We start from the raw sequence: 18,715 nt of genomic DNA, 5'->3' as shown, positions 1-18,715 counted from the left end.
ATGGGGGCTGTTATGAACCAGTAAAGATATGCTGTACAGGTGGCTTGCAAGATATTGAACCTGCATTGATTTGAGCTTGCTGAGGGCAATGTTTTTTTAATATCAGGAAGATCAAAATTAAAAATCGGTCCAGCAGATTATAAATAGGTCCACTAACAGCCACAAAACATTGACCTGTCAGACCAGCTCTTTGGGCATTGCAGGATTGCCCATAGCCCAGTCCAACCCTGATTCCTGGAGACACTATACTAGGACCCTCGTGTAGGTCTGCAGGGGCTGCGGGCAGCACTGTGCCCAGCATCCTTCTATCCTGCTCCTGCACAACAGATGGAGCTGCAAATGCTCCCCCAACTCTCCTCTCACCTGCTGTGCCCTCCACCCACTGTATTTGACTCTACCCACTGCTCCAAAGGCCAACACAAAGCTTCTTCGTCCATTTAACACCTGTTCACTCAGGTGGAAAAAGAACGAGGATTTGGGCCATTTGTTTCCTCTGGAAGGGGAAAGTATGCATAATTGGACCTGGTGTGCAGGTTTCAATTTGTTATTCTCTATTTTGGGGAGAATAGTTCATAATCCATGATATACTGTCCAGAATCAGAAATTTCAGCTCCCTGGTAATGCCGCACCTACATATGGAGAACTTGTAATGAGGACAATATGAAACAAAAACAAGTGACTCTGAAGTCATGGAGCCAATGAGCACACCAGTAGGCAGTCTACAACCTTTACAAACCTACCATCCATGAGCAACACCGGCACTACCACAACAGGAGTCACACACTCTGGGCGGTGTTGTGCTGGTGACCTTTAGGAGTGGTGGAGCATAATCCTTGGCTCAAATTCCAGTGAGTGAGCCTGACTTGGTCTCAGACGGCTAGCTCACAATCGCTTGCACTCAGTCTTCCTCTCTCACTTATTCTCACTCTTTCTCATTCACGCCTATTCAATTACTCTTATTCGCACTTGCCATCACTTTTACTTACTCTGACTCAATCAGTCTCACTCGGTCTCACTGACTCACATAGTCTCACTCATTCTCACTGTGATCACTCAGCCTCACCCATTTACACTCAGTCCCACTTATTCTCACTCATTCTGACTAACTCAATCTCACCACGACTCACCAAGCCTTATTCAGTCTATTCTGACTCACTCAGTCTCTCCCTGATTCACTCAGTCTGACCTATTGTGACTCATTCCAATTCCCTCACTCTCCCCTGACTCACTCACTCAGCATCCCTCGTCTCACTCAGTTCCACTTGTTCTCACTCATTCAGACTCAATCTCACTCGGACTCACTCAGTCTCATTCTGAATTACTCTGGCTCACTCCTTTTCTCATTCTCACTCTGACTCAATCAGGCTCATTGATTCTCAATCACTCTTACTCACTCATTCTCAGTCAGGCTCAGTCTCACTCATTCTCACTCAGTCTTGCTTAATCTTGTGAAATCTCACACTGTCACACTCATTCACACTCAGTCAATTTCACTGATTTACCAAGTCTCACTCAGTCTCACCAATTCAGCCTCAGTCTCAATCAGTCTGATTAACTCAGTCTCACTAAGGGGCTGATTACGAGTTTGACGGTCCATGGAACTGCCATACTCGCGGTGAAGGTGGTGGTTGGGGACAGCCACACCAGTGGTCCGACCACCGTATTACTAGTATGGTAGTGGGACCTCCAGAGAACCGCCGCAACCGCCAGTGGCACAGTGGTCTAGGGAAGCAATACGTTTGGCGGTGCCACTGCGGCACCGCCAAGCATATTACAAGTTTCCCTACCGCCAGCCTTTTCATGGCGGTGGGCCCACTATAAAAATGCTGGAGGTGGGGAAACAAAGGTGGCCCTACCAAGCCCCCAATTGCCCTTGTGCATGGGTTGCATGCAGAGGGTCACAAGTTGTGCCCCCTGTGTGCATGCACCCACTTTCCTGCACAGCCTTTGACGCTCCCATTGTGTTACCTTTCTTATAAGCACCGCCACTGGACCACCTCGCAGCCTGCCTGCCTGCCAGACAAGGAGAAAACCTGTAGTCTGGCGGACAGCTTTGGCATTGTGGAAGCGGGCGGTGGTGTGGCTGCCCGCTCCCACACCAACAAAGTCGTAATCACTCTCATTCATTCTCACTTGTACTCACTCTTCCTATCACTCATTCTCACCCACTCTGACTCACTTCTTCACTGACTTGCTCACACACATAGACACTGATGGGCTATTCACAAAGGTTACTTACACTTGTGAGTAATTTACATGTGTAAACTTACTCTTACTCTGTTTAGTAACTTTACTTTTTTTTGCTATTCACAAAATCTGAGTCTAAAGTTACTCAAAGCGTAGAATTACACATCTCCACACTCTGAAAAAGAGCGTGGAGCCTAACTAGTGTAAGGTTTTGCTTAAAACAAAAAAAACAATAGTAATTCTAGCACCACACATAGCCAATCCCTGGTAGTGTAATTCCCTTGTTTGGAAAATAATGGTGGTAGGAACTTAAAATAAAACCCCAAAGGAAATAATGTTAAATTACATTATTTAAAATAGTTATAAATATAAATAAATACAGTTAAATGCTAAAAATAATTAATATAATTTGTAAAACTGGTACATATTTTTCATTTAATCATACAGTATTTTTATAACCTTTCTGCATTAAGAAAATAATCTAACAATACATTTTATTAGAATATAATTAAATTACTTTTCATAAATTCTACACATCACTGTAATAAACTTTTTACATGTTCCTTATACTTTACCAGATGGAGCTCTCTGGCCAGACTGTGAAGCCTCCCCTGGTAAAGTATATGGACATTTTTAATTTTTTTCATTAAACTCAAAAAAGTTTATTAAATTTGAAAAAATATTCAAAATATGATTACAGTAAATATTAATGTAACTTATTTGTATTTGTTTATTTTAAATACAGAACCAATAAAATGCTACAGCACTATTAAGTTAATTTTGAATTAAATATTTAATTAATTTGAATATGACAAATTAAATTAAAATTATTTTTTAAAGTTTATATTAAAAAATAAATTCCTTCCTTAAGTAAAATAATATTTTATTAATATGAAATAATACTTAGTGAAAGTGATGTAAAGAATTATTTTTAAAATGTAATTATATTTTAATAAAATGTATTGTTATATTACTTTTTAAGTGCAAAAAAAGGATATTAAATATTTGGATATTAAATATTATATAATTAAATAATAAAATAACAACTGTGTACTATTTTTATAGGCTATTTTCAACATTGTATTATTTTTTATTGCTTTAACTTTTTTTTAATAAATAACGTTATTCATTTTAACATTATTTCTGATGGGATTTTAGGTTAAGACCTTAATTTCATTATTTTCTAGGGGAGGGAATTACAATACCAGTGGTTGGCCATGTGTGCTACAAAACTTACTCCAGCATTTAGCTGGAGTATTTTACTATAGTTGTGGGTCCTACTGTGAGTGTAGTAACTATAGAAGTGCAGTTTGTGAATAGCTGTGGGTTTACTCTTTTGTGGGTTGGTTGACACCTCTCCCCAAACCTCTCCCTGATGCCTCCTGACCCTGCCTAAACCTCACCTTACCCCTCCCTTAACCGATACCATGTATTTGTAAGTAATCGCCATTCCATTTTGCAGCCGCTCCCCTGTCTCCCTCCCACATTTACTACTAAAATATATACATACGCGTGTGGAGACTTCGCAGTCGTGGTGGGGGTCTCTGCACATATGCTTAAAGTAGAGGCGGGGGTGTAAACTCTGCATCAAGGTTTGTGAATAGCATCTTGTAGTGCGTTTTCTACTGCAAAAAGGCGGTTTGTGAATAGGCTCCACAGACATGATCACACTTGTACACTCTCGCTCACCCACATGTGCACAACATTTAAAAGATTTTGTTTAATTTACCTTGCTGCCAGCTCAGGTCCACTTTGGACTCCTGCTGTTTACCCATGATGCAGTCGCGCAGCTCATTTCCGCTTCTAGCTCTGAAGCATGAAACTCAAACCTCGAGTCTGTAGAGCCGCAGATTCGAGCTTTGTGTCTCTGCTTTTTCACCCTACCGTTTCCCAACTCATAGGCGAGTTGGGAAAGGGTGGGGACTGGGGTGGCAGGCTGATTGGGGTGTCTCCACCGGCACTGCCACGCCCATGGCTACCTTTAGCAGTGACTCCTTAGCATGTCACAGAGGAGGAAGGCACTGAGGCGTGCCAGGACCCTGAGGCCAGAGCTGGGATCTCACCAGCAGCTCTGGACGAGCCCTCGGATGTCTGGCGCAGGCGCAGGGTACAGCCACCTTCATGCGCCTGCGACAGCCATCAGACAGTGTCACTAGCTGCCTCAGGCTGTTGCTGGTCCAGAAGTAGGTCGACGTTTTGATAATATGCCAAGAGTGAATAATCAATAGTATTCAATCTTGGTATAATACAAATAGGACAAAAAACAAGGAGGGCCTTGTGCTGGAGGCCTGAAGGGAGAACCGCCCCTGACTCTGGGGTCACCTTACTTTCAAGCATGATGAGAGTTCCAACCAATTACCAGAGACACTGAAGAAAAACAGCACACAACCGCGATGGGTGCCCTGGCCCCACTTGGGGACCGAATACCAGTTGCATGGCAGAGGTGAACGGGAATACCGGGTCCAGAATTAGCACGTCTGGATGGTATTTCAGGTCCTGTACAGAATAATTATGAGTTTTGAAGCCTGGACTGGGGAATAACATGCAGGTCGGTGAATTACAGAACCTATTACCGCAGCAAATCCTCCATTCTGTACCCATTTATGCAGACAACTTCCACCTGCTGAATACAGCTGGTGGGATTTGTGAGGAGAAAATACTGTACTACTTACTGAATATCGAATCTATGAATATTGTGAAACAAGACTATCATGGACAACATCTCGAATACCAAAATATCAAAGGGTGAGTGCATAGAGAGGAAGGATAGATTCCTAACTCCACATCTACGCACCTTGAAGCTATATATATATATCTTGTCATGGTATATGTGGAGGTAGGTATAGAAAATCTACACTTACATTTATATTTGTATTCCTTGACAATTCTACCTTCGGCATTCAGGGGACACACCAGGAGAAACACCAGCGGAGTTACTGGGTGCAACTTATTGTCAAACTGTAATTGTGCTCGTTGATGTGTCCCATGGAGAGACCAGTCCACGCAACTCGTCATCGGGCCCTGGAGGGCAATTGAGAATATGTGAATAACGACCGCCTACCAGAGATACTGACACATTCAAGAGGGTGTCAGTGACTAAAGAGAACCAATCAGGTCTCAACATCGGGACTCTAACAACAAACATTGGAAAAGTCAATAGATCTGGCATTCACAAGCTTGAGGGATGATTCAACTTAAATGCATTTGTACTGCAAGCATATACCATAAATACAAAGGAAAAAAAGAAACATGCAGCGATATATGCAGCTGCCACACCCTTGCAATACAAATGTTCAAATTAAAGAACATTCACCGGTGTGGCTGTTTTACTAGTGATTTTTTTAAACAGCTAACCTTCCTGTTGTGCCAAGTGTTATATTATTACCATTATTTGTGAAGAAGTCTAGAATAAATCACCCCATAACTAAGCAACCAAATTGCAGGCTCTATAAGGTGACAGTGATGATTACAGACTTTATGAAAGCAACTTTAAAAAGGAGACAAAAAACAATCACCGTCTAACTGTGCACTCAAAGTGTAGGTGAAAAAAATACACAGTAAATAAACCACGCTTTGAGCCAAGTGCATCACTAAAGAGAAAGGAACTACATTAAGTGGATGTGACTAACGTGCACAGGTTTCATGCAATCACTCAAAGTGAACGGCCCTATGGGTAAAGTGGGCCGACCCATTGCCCCATGCAGGATGTTGTGTTGTGAATTAGAACATTGTTAATAACATTGTAATAGTCCAATGAATGAAGCTTGATGGCCAAAGGATCCTCTGTGTATGTATATTAAGTATGAAGTGCTTTGAAAAACAATAGTCGAACAAGACAGCTAATGCTCTCACAAAGGGCATGCCCAAAAAAGAATTCAGAAACCTATAAAAACCCCAGAGGCCTGAGAGACATACAGCCCATACATGACCATAGCATCCGGGCATCGCCTGAGACCAGGTACCACCTTACATGACTGGCAATAACACTATTCAGACCCGCCAGTATTTTGCGATTCGCGAATTTGCCGCTATATTGGCGAAGTCCTGCGATGCTCACGTATTTAATCTAAAAGTGACCGGCACACATTTCTCCTCTGCTGTGTTTGTTTGTTACTCTCTTGCTCGTGTGTTCTCATAAACTAATGCCTTGCCTTTGGCTTTGATGTGCTGCACGTCATTAGTTACAGGCCTCGAGCGTCTTCAGGGAATCCCTGGTGTTGGCCATGGAGCAGTCTTTAATATCTCCTTCCACTACATGCACTCAGCCTCTGCCTGCCTGCGAAGTCAGAGGATGGGTGGATATAAATAAACTTCAAATGATTGCTCCCAGGGAAAGAGACCTGGCTTCTCCTCGCCCCCCTCCCTCCCCCCCCCCCCCATAATATGGGAACTGCTTTGAGGAGGGAGCGTGGACGCACCCACGATTCTTTGCAGAACCTATCCACCTTATCTGCAAAATCGGCGACTTACCAGATGTAAACCTTTCATTTGAGAAATGGAGCTAATTTTAAACAAGCTACAGGTCTGCGTTGAAAAGTGCTAAGTGTCCATGTTTGTTACACTACAAAGAGAAACCAATGGCCGATTTGAAAATAACCTTGTTAAAGGTTTGATATTTCAAAACACCGCTCAAGGGCTGCGCATGGTAGGTACAGTGGGGCATATTTACAAGCCCCTTTCGCCACAGGAACGTCACTTTTTCCAACGTTCCTGTGGTGATAGGAGCTTTGTAATATTTACAAGGCAGCATTAAGCCACTTAATGTGGCTTAACGCTGCCTTGTAAATAAGGCACACTTTCACGCTAAGCTTAAAGTGAAAGGGGTGTGCAGTGGGTGCTGCAGTGGGCGGTCCACCGCAACACCCATTGATTCTGACACTGCCCACTATTTACAAGGGAGGCGTAAATAGTAGGCAGCACCAGAATTAAGACCTGGGAAAACCTGGTCTTATCCTGGTGCAAAGTTGTTGCTGTTTTCATGTGTGCTGCATTGTGCAGCACACATGAAAACAGCAAAAGGCCAATGTTTGTTTATCCCCTTAAGTGCTCCCGTCGGCCAACGGGCGTTGCGAGCAATACCTCCGTAGTGCTGCACACGTCCGTTGGCCAACGCGGCCCCGCCCATTGATTAAAACCGCCGCACCGCTGTGGAATTTGCGCCGCGGTTACGCGGTTATGTACAGCAAGGTCCCCCTTCCTGCACATAAACAATCATTTTTTTAAATGCCGTTTTGCAAATTCTATGTGTGCTGCATTGAGCAGCACACATAGAAGTTACAAAACAGCATTTAAAGATTGTTTATGTGCAATAAGGGGGACCTTCCTGTACATAAACAATCTTCTTCTGGATGCAGACACCCTTGCACTATGGTGCAAGTGTGCCTGCATTGGTTCTAGACTGCTAAGTGTACCGCCAGCACAGGGGGAAACGCAGGGCTGCACCATATTCATGTAAATATGGTGCAGCCCTGCATTTATGAAGTGGCGGAGTGAGGCGTTAAGCCAGGAAGGTTAACGCCTCACTCCACCACTTCCCTTGTAAATATGCCCCAGTGTGAGCACTGAACAAAAGGTGAGATAATGACATTCATGTACTGATGGTGGTGTTTTCAACTGAAGCTCATCATCCCCATATGCTTATATGCTTAAATACAAACCAGAGCCTGGGTTGGAGTGGGGTGGGGAAGTGGAGAGTGATTGTACTCTGGGGGACGGGGGATCAAGGGTGATCCAAGAGAGGAAGAACAATGCATGCAGAAACGAACCCAAACAGCAGAGGGAAGTGAATGAAAGGCTTGCAGAGGTGGCCAGAGCGAAGATTATGGAATTGTCATGCAGACTGGTCAGCAAAAGGTCTGGATCTGGGCAATTACCAACTCATAATTCAAGTGTGTTAACTTATTCAAAAGGGAATGGCAAGGGTGGCAATAAGGTTTGCTAATGTCCTATGTCTCGAGCATCACCGCTTTCGAACTGGCCACTTCAGCACGCATTTAGTTTTCAAGTCTGCTTTCCTGCTCACTTCTGAATGAGAAGTGCTGGATTGGAGGTATTAAGTGGATTAGCTGCATAAGCAGTGCTTTTGAGGGACTGGACAACCAGATATGGGACAACAAAGTGCAGCATAAATGCTGCAAAAACACAATTGTATGCCACAAAATTTCTACTTTGATGCTGCACAATTTGCCCATGAATGCCGCAATATCCTGTGGGGTCTGACTGTTATGGCTTAGAGATACCAGGGTACAGACACGGTGACTCTAGCAAGAGGAAATCACAGATCTAGTAAATAGTCAACAACAAACGATTGTAAGAACTTGGACGAAAAGACAATGGAAAACCAAAGGCCCGAGAGACAAAATGACCCTGTGTACACACCATCAAAAAATTCTACACACCCGTTATCCATATGGGACATGGAAACCGCCAAACCCCAAGAGAAAATGACAGATCCAAACATGGTGACAGTATCAGAGAGAAATGTGAGGCTCTACTGAGACTGAATACCTCACTGAGCTTCAGTATGGAAACACACTGACCATCGCTACAGGGAATCAAAAACCCCATATAGTACTAAGCTCTAAGTGTCGACGAAACCTTAACACTATCAAAAAGGGATTCACAGACCCCAAAAAACATATCAGGCATAGGTAACCAGAGACACTATAAAACAGCAAAGCCAAAAGGACATATTACATTATTACGAGAAGATGGAGACCCTTTGGATTCCTCAGAGTCCTAAAGGGCATTCTGATGCTCCTAGTAAGTAATAATAGAGACTGTGAGGGCCTTGGAGCACACAAGGGCACATTTACTCTTAATGTATACACTGACAAAAAGCAGAACCAGAGCTTCTGTAAAGACCTCGGAGCCCGGGATGGGGCAGTCCATGGCCCGGAGGGGCACTCTGGCACTGCCGAAAGGGATTCAGAGGCAATAAGGAGATCTTACATACTTGAATGTACACAGGCATTACCTAAAGTAATCAAGAGATCTTAATAAGACCTTCAGTGCCTGATGTATACACTGGTGCTACAACAAGATGATGCCTGAAGAGTCAATTGCATGCACACTCGCAGTAAGGACAGTGAATTGAAACCCACTCACTTGCTGATTTCAAATGGGATAAATAAAGGTAAAGATGCCTAACATAACATAATCTTCAGCATTCCAGTGCATAACAACCGCTTCACTTTTCTTTGTAGCCCAAATGTTTTGCTCCATTGTCTCAGCTCTTGTAACCTGGACATCAACTAAACACAAACTAAGGGTGCTGATTTATTGTTTAACCGTCGGCCCGTTCTCTGCCAGGGTGATAGAGTAAATTACTATGTCGCCCTGATGGAGGTGTTGATGGCAGAATTTAGAAATGTCCACCGGTCCAGCAGTTATTGTTAACGCATTGTAATTTTGCTGTATGGCTCCGTCAACATAACAGAGCTGTATGGCAAATTTACCAATTTTTTTTAATTAAAATAAATGCACCCCTCATCATGAGAGTTTTGTCTCATGGTGAGGGGGTATCAACCACCTTTTAGAGAGCCTTACCACCAGGTTTTTCTTGGCAGTGACGGGCATTGAAAATGGCTATATGTCCACTCATCTAAATTAGGCGGGTGAACATATAAACAACGTCAGACGATCCTTAGTCCGTCGGGCTGTCGAAGAATTTTGACCATGGAGGAAACAGAGTAGTCTCCGCCGTCGTCGGAGTTTGGTCTACAGTATTTAGGTCATTGGGAGAACCATAGTCTTGGCGGAAAGGGAGCTCTGTCACTGTTGCAATGGAGTTCCCTCACTGGCCATTGGGCCCTAAATGCATTAAGTCCAATTTCAACAGATAAAACCTTTTTACATTTTGACAGCTTCTCTGGAGTTCTAGATGTCACAATCAAAAAGTAAATCTGACCCTTCTTCATTAATCCCTTCCATTCCCATGTATTTCCACACTGATCATTCTCGTACTGTAATAATCCCTTCTTTCACCTCCTCTAATTGCCTCTTAAGCACTTGCTATCATTCGGAGATACATCCATTTCTTCCTTACACCTATGCTTGTGGCCCTAATAAATACCAGTAGACTGTTTACAGGAGACATATCTTCCACAGCTACCCTCTATATGTCCATTTATAAGTTCAGTTCTCTGTGTCTTACTCATCCTTTTCACATCCATTGTTGCCCTTAAATAACCTTATTAGTCAGTTCAACCATTTTTCACTCACCCCTTCCACTTTCTCTCATGGCCTCTAAATGAACCTGTGAGTTAGATCCAGGCCCATTCCAATTTCCTCCCCCCTACCCCTGTGAACATACCCTGGATGTCAGCCAAGTCCTGCCCCATTCCATCGTAGTAAATCTTGCCCCCTCGCTCTGTTGGGTAGAAGTAAGTGAGAAGGGAGCTTGGAGGAGCACAGTAGGAATAGGTGCCCAGGGGGAGGTCCTTCAGAACCTCATGGGGTTTCCAGCAGAATTCCCTGAAGTGTGGGTGGTCCATGATCTTCCTCTCAATCCGGTGAATAGTCTGAAGGCGCTCTCTGGTGAAAACGTTCTTATCGCTGTCTCCCTGCGCCAAGAAAATGAGTTCAATGCGCCAATGGGCATGGGTCTGCGTGTTAGCATTTGTGTAAACACTAGGGTGGTCCCATTGGGATGTTCCTCTTGGGCGACGGGCTGTGTGGTTGGCTTCTTGTGCATCTGGGCTCCTGCTAAGGGAAGGCACGGAGTTGACTGTGCTGCGTTTGGTTCGGAGAGCATTCTCCAAATGGGAGGAGTTTGGAATGTTCTGCGGTAGCTTCTCGGTGATCAAACGTTGTAGTGTTTCAGATGAGAAATCGGCCACTTCCCTGTGGTTCCGACCCCAGGTTCCAAATTGAGACTTTAAGGCCAGTGTGAAAGCATCAAAGCGTCGGGAGGACTCGTGGTTCGGTATCTCAAAGGCATTGTAGGAGATATCGATATCGAGTGGGGCATACGCAAAGAACATTAGTGCTGAGAGGACCACAGGCACTAGACATCCAAGGAAAAGTATAAAACCAGCGGAATAGGGGTTCGTGAAGAGCCAGCCCACAACATTCCAGAAGCCAGGCATGGGTAGGACATCCTTTACAGGCTTATAGCTCTTCTGGCATGGCCCGCATAGCCGAGATCCAGTGCACCTCTTTGGCACATTAAAGGTCACCTCCTCCTCTTCCTCATCAACCCAAGCATTGTGCAGTAAAGGATCATCATCTGTATCCATTTCATTAACCTGAGGGAAAAAGAGCAGAGAAAAGGTCAAGCATTTGAGGTTACAAAGAACTTAAGACCAGACTGGGCTAACTCATCAAGTAGTCAGAAAAGCTCACAATGTCACAGAGAACTTCAGTCTGTTCTGGGTGAAGTAAATGATAACCCAGAAAAGAGGTGAGCGGATAGAGGAAATAAAATGTGTCTAAGCATAGTTAGCAAAGAGTTAGAAAAGAAGATTAGCCTATGCATTTTCGTCAACAGAACACTGTGAGAAGCCTCCAAGATGTAAGAACAGGACATAAGCTCTCACATTGGGTTTAATAAAAGACTAGGGGCCATATGTAGGTGGGCTAATACCGGTCGGTAACGGCCGAAAATCGGTAAATTTTCCGTTACCGACCGGTATTTAGCCCTTTGAGATGTAGGAGGCTGGATTAAAGGAACTGGTAATTTACCGATTCGGTATTTTAAGAAATCGGTAAAATACCGAATCCTTAGATCCTATGTAGGGAGCACTCAAGTGAGTGCATTTTTGGTTTAAGGATTCGTTATTTACCACCAAGTTGATGGTAAATACCGAATACCTTTTCAAAAGCAATTTTGTGCTTTTTTAAAAGTGCCATGTGGAAGACATACATGCCCTTAGGGCATGTATGTGCACCACATGTGCACACATGCACGATTCAGGGGTGCAACAGGGTGTCAATGTGACACCCTGCCACCCTTGAATATGCTCCCCCTATTACCGATTCGGTATTTACCGAATCGGTAATAGTGAATGGCTTCCCATTCATTCCTATGGGCCTCCAGGCCCATAGGAATGAATGGGAAGGTATGCCTTATTACCGATTCGGTAAATACCGAATCGGTAATAACTAATATTACCGAATCGGTGAAATTTACCGATTTTTTACCTACATTCTATTTACCGATTCTTAAATACCGAATCGGTAAAATTCGGTATTTAGGAATCGGTAAATAGAAATTACCTACATATAGCCCTAGGTGCAGTCAGCAAGAGGTCAGAAAAGCACAAGAGATCACAAATTACTCCTCACCAGATATGGTGGAAATTAGAAATAGGTCAGGAATGCTGGTGTGCTCAGACAAACTCCACACCAAACTGGACAGAATAAGCAAAAGATCAGAAAAGGGTATGATGACATAGAAGATTTACTGCAAGAGGTCATCAAAGAGGGCTTACTGCAGGAGGTCTTCAAAGCGCAAGACCAGACCTATGACTCAATACCAGTTTGGATAAAATTAGGAAGCATTTAACAAGCTCCATAGAGAGAAAACAAGACACTAGAGCAAAACATCGCTGCACCCCTCTTTAAAGACCACTACATCACAAAGACGTAATGGTCCATCCGTAATAAAAGCTCAAAGCGCGACCATCCGTATGAAGGGCCGTTGCGCTTTGAGCTTTCATTACGGATCTCCTTGTCAGGCACTACCTTGCAATGGGAAATCTCCCATGTTTCCAGCTTACTAAACTGGAGCACTTATACTGGACCACAACTACTTATCGTTTTTGAACTTTTATTTGCTTTAACTCAAGCCCTGATGAAGTTCTCGGATGAGAACGAAACGCATTGGCTGAGCTTAATGTGTAATTAACACTTGGAGAATATCAATTGAAAATAAAGAATTTTTAAAATTACATGAGTATTTTGGACTTTTTGCCTGGCGCACACCCACTTGCAGCTGCAAACGCTTCTCAGATATCTATGGGCTAGATGTATGAAACATGTTTGCTTTCCAAACGGCCCGATTCACAGAATAAGGCCTTTTGTGAAAACAAAAATGCCTTTTTGATGTACAAAGCCCAAATTGCGATTTGGTAACCTGTTTCTGAATCTCAGTAGAGTTTGTCATTTGGTATTTGGAAAGGGTGTGGGTAGGGTGGCCCATCTAAATACCGATATAGGTATGTACGAACGTTTTGCGACCGAAACACGGTCACAAAACATTCGCACTTACCACCAACTGAAAGTAGGTGATACCTATTCACTAATGGGCAGGGGTCCCCAAAGGACCACTTACCCTTTGACAACGGTTGAAAAAATATTTTTTGAGAGCAGACACTGCCTACTCTTAAATAATTAAACTTAAACTCATTTTTTTCTTTTTAAACACATCTCGTTTTCCTGACCTTGAGGGTCACAAATTGTGACCTACCTCATTAATATTCATGAGGAATGTCTATTTGAGACCCACTACGCATCGCTAATGATACATTAGGAATCGCGATTTCCAAATTGCGATTCACAAAAAATCGCAATTAGGAAATCACTATTCCTAACTTTCATATATCTAGCCCTTAGTTCTATAACATTGCGCAGAAGACACTACTTCCTCATTAGGTTCTAGTCTGGCTCCAATGATCAAGCCAGGGAGCATCAACGATGCAAACAGATATCACTCACATTATCAATGAGTGCTTTCTTGAAGACACTTAGGTTACCTCCGACTTAAAGAGGCTTCTTTACATCCGTGAGAGTCTGTCACCAGCCAGTCTATTTCACAGTTACCTGTTTCTGCAAAGATGATAGAAAATACATGATTGCAAAAATCACTAAACCGCCGGAGGACTTGACGGCTATCAATATTGATTTTGTTCATTTAGTGGCATAAAAATCATACTCGCTAACATCAGGGGTGCCTGCTGCAGACATTGGATAGAGGTAAGAAATGTCAAGATGTTATTGGCCTTCCATAATATGCTGATGCAGCAACGAGCTCTAGTTTCCAGGATCACAAGTGATGCTCTAGGCTGACTAACCTCATTTTCTGTCAATGGACGGGCAACATGGAAGAGCCTTTCGCATCCAGTTGAAGATATGAGTGGCTGTGTAACTAAGACATGTCAGCTCATAGATATGACACAATGCACCAGCAGGACAGTGATTAAAGAGAAACCAGGCGAAGCACTCTTCAGATGAAGAATTAGGACCGATCAAGGATGGTAGGACACATCTGCCTCTCACTCTACATTATTAGCACAGCAGCACCGTTGTAGCATCACGGGAAGTGCATTCCACTACCCATCACACAAGAAACAAAAACAAGTTCCACATAAGCCACACATATAACCCACCTCCTCCTAACCAGTGCAATACAATAATTTCATATAAAACCAGTGTGTAAAATGTGTCTCTCATCCTTACCACACTTCTCACTTAAGCATAGAAACACTTCACGCTTAGGCAACATTGCAACTCAACATTCTTCCAGTCAAGAATGCCCTATGATGTAATGTACTATATAATCACTTATGCGCAGCCTGTGCTTTGAACTGATTGCATAGGATTGACGGGAGGAGGCAAGATGGTGGATTGACGCCATTTCTGGGAACCAGCACACGGAGGGGCTCCCGAGACTACTGAATCGGCTTCGAAAACGGAGGAAAGGGGGGAAAACTCTTTTACACATATCTGCCATTTTTTAGCAGGCTAACGGCTCACCGCCGCTGCACGGACTCACGACTTGGAAGTCTCGCCGTGCTGAATGCAAGTGATTGTGAGGATTGGCTTCAGGCGCTTGCCATCCACGTATGTGGCTGCGCGTTTGGTGGCTTGGCGATCTCCATTGTGCTTCTGTTTTGGCTTCACCCCTTGGCCGCATCTGAAATTTGAAGCACCCCGGGTCATGACTCCGCCGAAGCTTTCATCCAGAGGCACTCGGGCAGCTAATCGACTGCCGGTGAGTACAGCAGTGACTTCAGGGGGCGATCGGCTGGTGGGGTATGCAGAGGTCTTGAGGGTGGATCCCTCTAAGCATGTTACTGGGCTTGGCAAGCCAATATTACGCTTTCTACAGTCAAGAAAGTCAGCGGAGCTATTTTCTTTGGAAGCTGCTGCTGAAGAAATTACTGGCAACAAGTTAGCAGAAATGGTTACTCGTGCATTTTATGAGCTACAAAGCGATACAGAGCTCGTTTCCCCTGGCTCTCCTAAAGTAAACAATTCACAGAAGTCTCATCGGTTTCAGGCTGCAGAAATGGACAGGTCTGATAGCAGTGGGAATTCTGTTAGGATATTGGAGGCCACTCAGAGGGAGGCTTCTGATAGCTTCGAAAGCCGTGGGGAAAGTCTGGACAACATTTTGAATTACATGGATCAGTCTGCCAAATCTGATGTTGCCATTGAAGGGAAAAATGAGGTGTCATCTTCAGCTGTTATGTCAGGGGAATCGGGTCTGAAGGAAATGTTGATATTTACTGCTGTGTTAACAGAGTCAGCATCTCAGCCTGTTTCTTTGGAAGATGGTGCAATAGAATCTCGACATATAGGGGGCAATGCCAACAATACAAGGTGCCGGACTTCAGAGCAGAACGGTGTGCCATCTGGGGTTGAGCACAATTCTTCTATTATTTCTGGGGAAAGTATCCCCCCTAATGGTGTTGACTCAATGTTGGGTATCAATAATAACTTGTTGTCTAACCATGTGATACCTGCTGCAGATCAAGAACAACAGAAGGTTCAGAGCCCCTCAGCACCAGCACCACAAGTGGGTTGGCAATACCCAATAGGGACAAGGGAAAATCAAACCACGCGACCAGCGGTTGTCAGAAAGAAGAACTTTAAACCTAAACTAATGAAGGATGTGAAGAAGGCTCATAACGGGCTTAACCAGGTGTCAGGCAATGGGACGTCGACACAGGCCAAAGATGTATCAGCTGATAGTCCCATGCGGCGGTGGGTCCAAGCCAAAGCGGGATTAAAACCATGATATCTAGGTTATTGGATGTTGGCTTAACGGATGATGTCTGCAGTGCTATTAGGACGGCAGTGGCTGGGGCAGATGACACGAAATCCGGCTCGGAGTCAGCTTTAAGAATATCGCCCAATAAAACATGTACCCCGGGTCATTATGGGGTGTCCCCGGCATCCGGGCCCTTTCAAACATCTCATATGCTACATATGGTAGAAGATCTTCAAGGCAAAAGGGTACAGGAAGGCGAAGCCCAATGCTATCATTGATCCTTCAAACTTTGAAAGGCCAAAGAGAAGAAACACAAGAGCTTTTTGCTCAAGTTAGGGCAGATAACCATAATATCCAGCAGTCTCTGAGAGAAGTGACATCAAAAGTCGGGACTCTGAAAAATGAGATAACGGAATTACAGCAAACAGTAGTCTGCACGGAGGGAAACTACTTCTAAAGTAACTAGCTCAGTTCAGCAGCATGATGACCAGCTAATAGCAATGCAACTTAAGCTTGAAGATCTAGAGAACTGACAGAGGAGGCACAATTTAACAATGTTTGGAATTCCGGAAGGGCAAGAAGGGTCAGACCCCAGAGCCTTTATAGTACAGATATTACAGAAGGCTTTCCCGGATCTTGGGGACTGGGATTGGGATTGCCAGGTACAAAGGGCTCATAGACTACCGTTGGTGCAGCGCAGGCAAGATACTCATTACCCTAGGTCATTTCTGATTTATTTTGGAAATTTTTTGCTGCGACAAGCTGTTTCTCTGAAGGCTAGTCCTAGATCACCGGTTGCTGTTGAATCTATCTCCATTTTTTTCTGTTCTGACTTTTGTAAAGCAACAATGGACAGTCGATGGCAGCTAAGGCAGTTGATTGATCCACTAAAAGCCACTGAGGCTCAAGTATTTCTGCAGGAACCAGCATGCCTGAAGGCTATATGGGGGGGGGGGGCAATCATATTTTTTAATCTGAATCACAAGCAAAGGAAGCACTTCATAGATGGAAGAAAGGTGGGGCAGTATAAAGCTTGAGGGGCCGGGCCTGGGCTGAGGGGAAAAGCGGAAAGGGGGAAGTTGGTTTTTCCTCTTCCTTGTTTCTATTTTTTTTCACATTAGTTTTGTAGGTATGTCAAAATACTTCTTCTCTTTACTGTCCTCTTTTTTTTTTTCTTTGAAAATAGCTGAGGGGGCGGGTCTGCCTCTGGAGCTGCCGTGGAGTCTGGGTTCCAGTTAGCTGCAAATCCAGCGGCAGCTGTGAGAAGGGGATGATTCCTCCTTCCAGATGCAGGGGGGTTGGTAAGTTTGTCAGGGGGGGAGGGGGTCTGGGAGGTTATGGGAGGAGGCACAAAAAGGAAAAGGTCAACATGAGGGTATCAAGAAATAAAAGGGAAAATAGGGTTGAGGAAAGCTGTATTAATGTGTTAGACATTAAAAAAGGCGGCAGGCAATCATTATTGAGATGGAGTGGTTTACATTTTTACTGTGGAATGTGGGAGGTCTGAATAGCAGGATTAAGAGACAATTAGTCGCTGAAGAGTTAAAAATGTATAACCCTCAGATAATTATGCTAACGGAGACACATCTCTCTTATAAGGATCGTGGATTGTTAAAACAATTAGGATTCAAAGTGGTAGTATGTTCAGCACAAAGTGCCTCTATACGGGGGGGGGGGTCGTCATATTGAAACATAAACGGTTTACAGGTGTAGTCTGTAAGACAATGTCTGATAAAGGTGGGAGATGGGCTATAGCACAGATGGCGATAAAGGGAAAGACGATCCTATTACTATTGATGTAATGAATATTAAAATGCTGAATTGGGAGGGGGAACGGGTTGTGATGGGAGATTTTAACTGCATTATGGATTATGGGTTATACACAACAAGACGAGGTGCTTTTCATAGGATGCGGAGGACACGGGCTGTGATCGGGGAGTTGGGTTGGCTACAGGCTATTAGGGATGTTTGGAGAACGTTATACCCATACGTATCGGGCTATACGTATTATTCTGCTCCACACAAGTTGTACTCCCGAATAGATATGGCTTGGGCGTCAGATCAAATCTTATGGTCAGCTGATATCAAAATTTATCCGAGATTTACCTCCGACCACAATCCTATCCTCCTTTCATTTAAGATTTTTGCTGAGAATAAGGTGCCTAGATACTTTTCGTTTCCCAGGTATTTATTATGAGATGAGGAGTACGTGGCTAGGATCAGGGAACAACATAAAGTATTGTTTAAGGAAAATACAGGGTCGGCTTCTCCTATAGTGGTCTGGAACACATGTAAGGCAATTATTTTGGGCTCTACCCAACAATATATTTGGCGGCAAAATAAAGATCGAAAAAATGCAATCAAAGAGACTACACTAGCGATTTGTGTAGTAGAAGATCAACATGCAGAGGCAGCTTTGAGGGGCACTGATGACATGGACCAATTGGGGCTTGTTTTCATTGATCTTAGATCAGCCTTGATGAATACATTTAGGGGGAAAAGTATGGTAAGATTCAGTAAATACCGTCTTTCACAATATGAATACAGTGAGAAAATAGGCAAGATCCTCGCATTTAAGGTAGCAGATAATGG

General features: G+C 43.8%; 1 protein-coding gene across 2 annotated transcripts in view; it reads right to left on the bottom strand.

The window, feature by feature from the left end:
- The window catches only part of DISP3 (dispatched RND transporter family member 3), a 148,273-nt gene that overhangs the window by 88,415 nt on the left and 41,143 nt on the right, over nt 1–18,715 (bottom strand). For both annotated transcript variants that reach the window (XM_085609878.1, XM_085609879.1), the window contains exon 2: nt 10,502–11,435. In XM_085609878.1, the coding sequence (XP_085466004.1) occupies nt 10,502–11,426 (925 nt within the window). In that variant the 5' untranslated portion in view covers nt 11,427–11,435. The remainder of the gene's footprint in view (nt 1–10,501; nt 11,436–18,715) is intronic.

Source organism: Triturus cristatus, chromosome 1_2 (genome assembly GCF_964204655.1).
Source record: "Triturus cristatus chromosome 1_2, aTriCri1.1, whole genome shotgun sequence".
In the NCBI taxonomy this organism is placed as follows: domain Eukaryota; kingdom Metazoa; phylum Chordata; class Amphibia; order Caudata; family Salamandridae; genus Triturus; species Triturus cristatus.
This window is presented reverse-complemented; position numbering and strand designations above follow the sequence as displayed.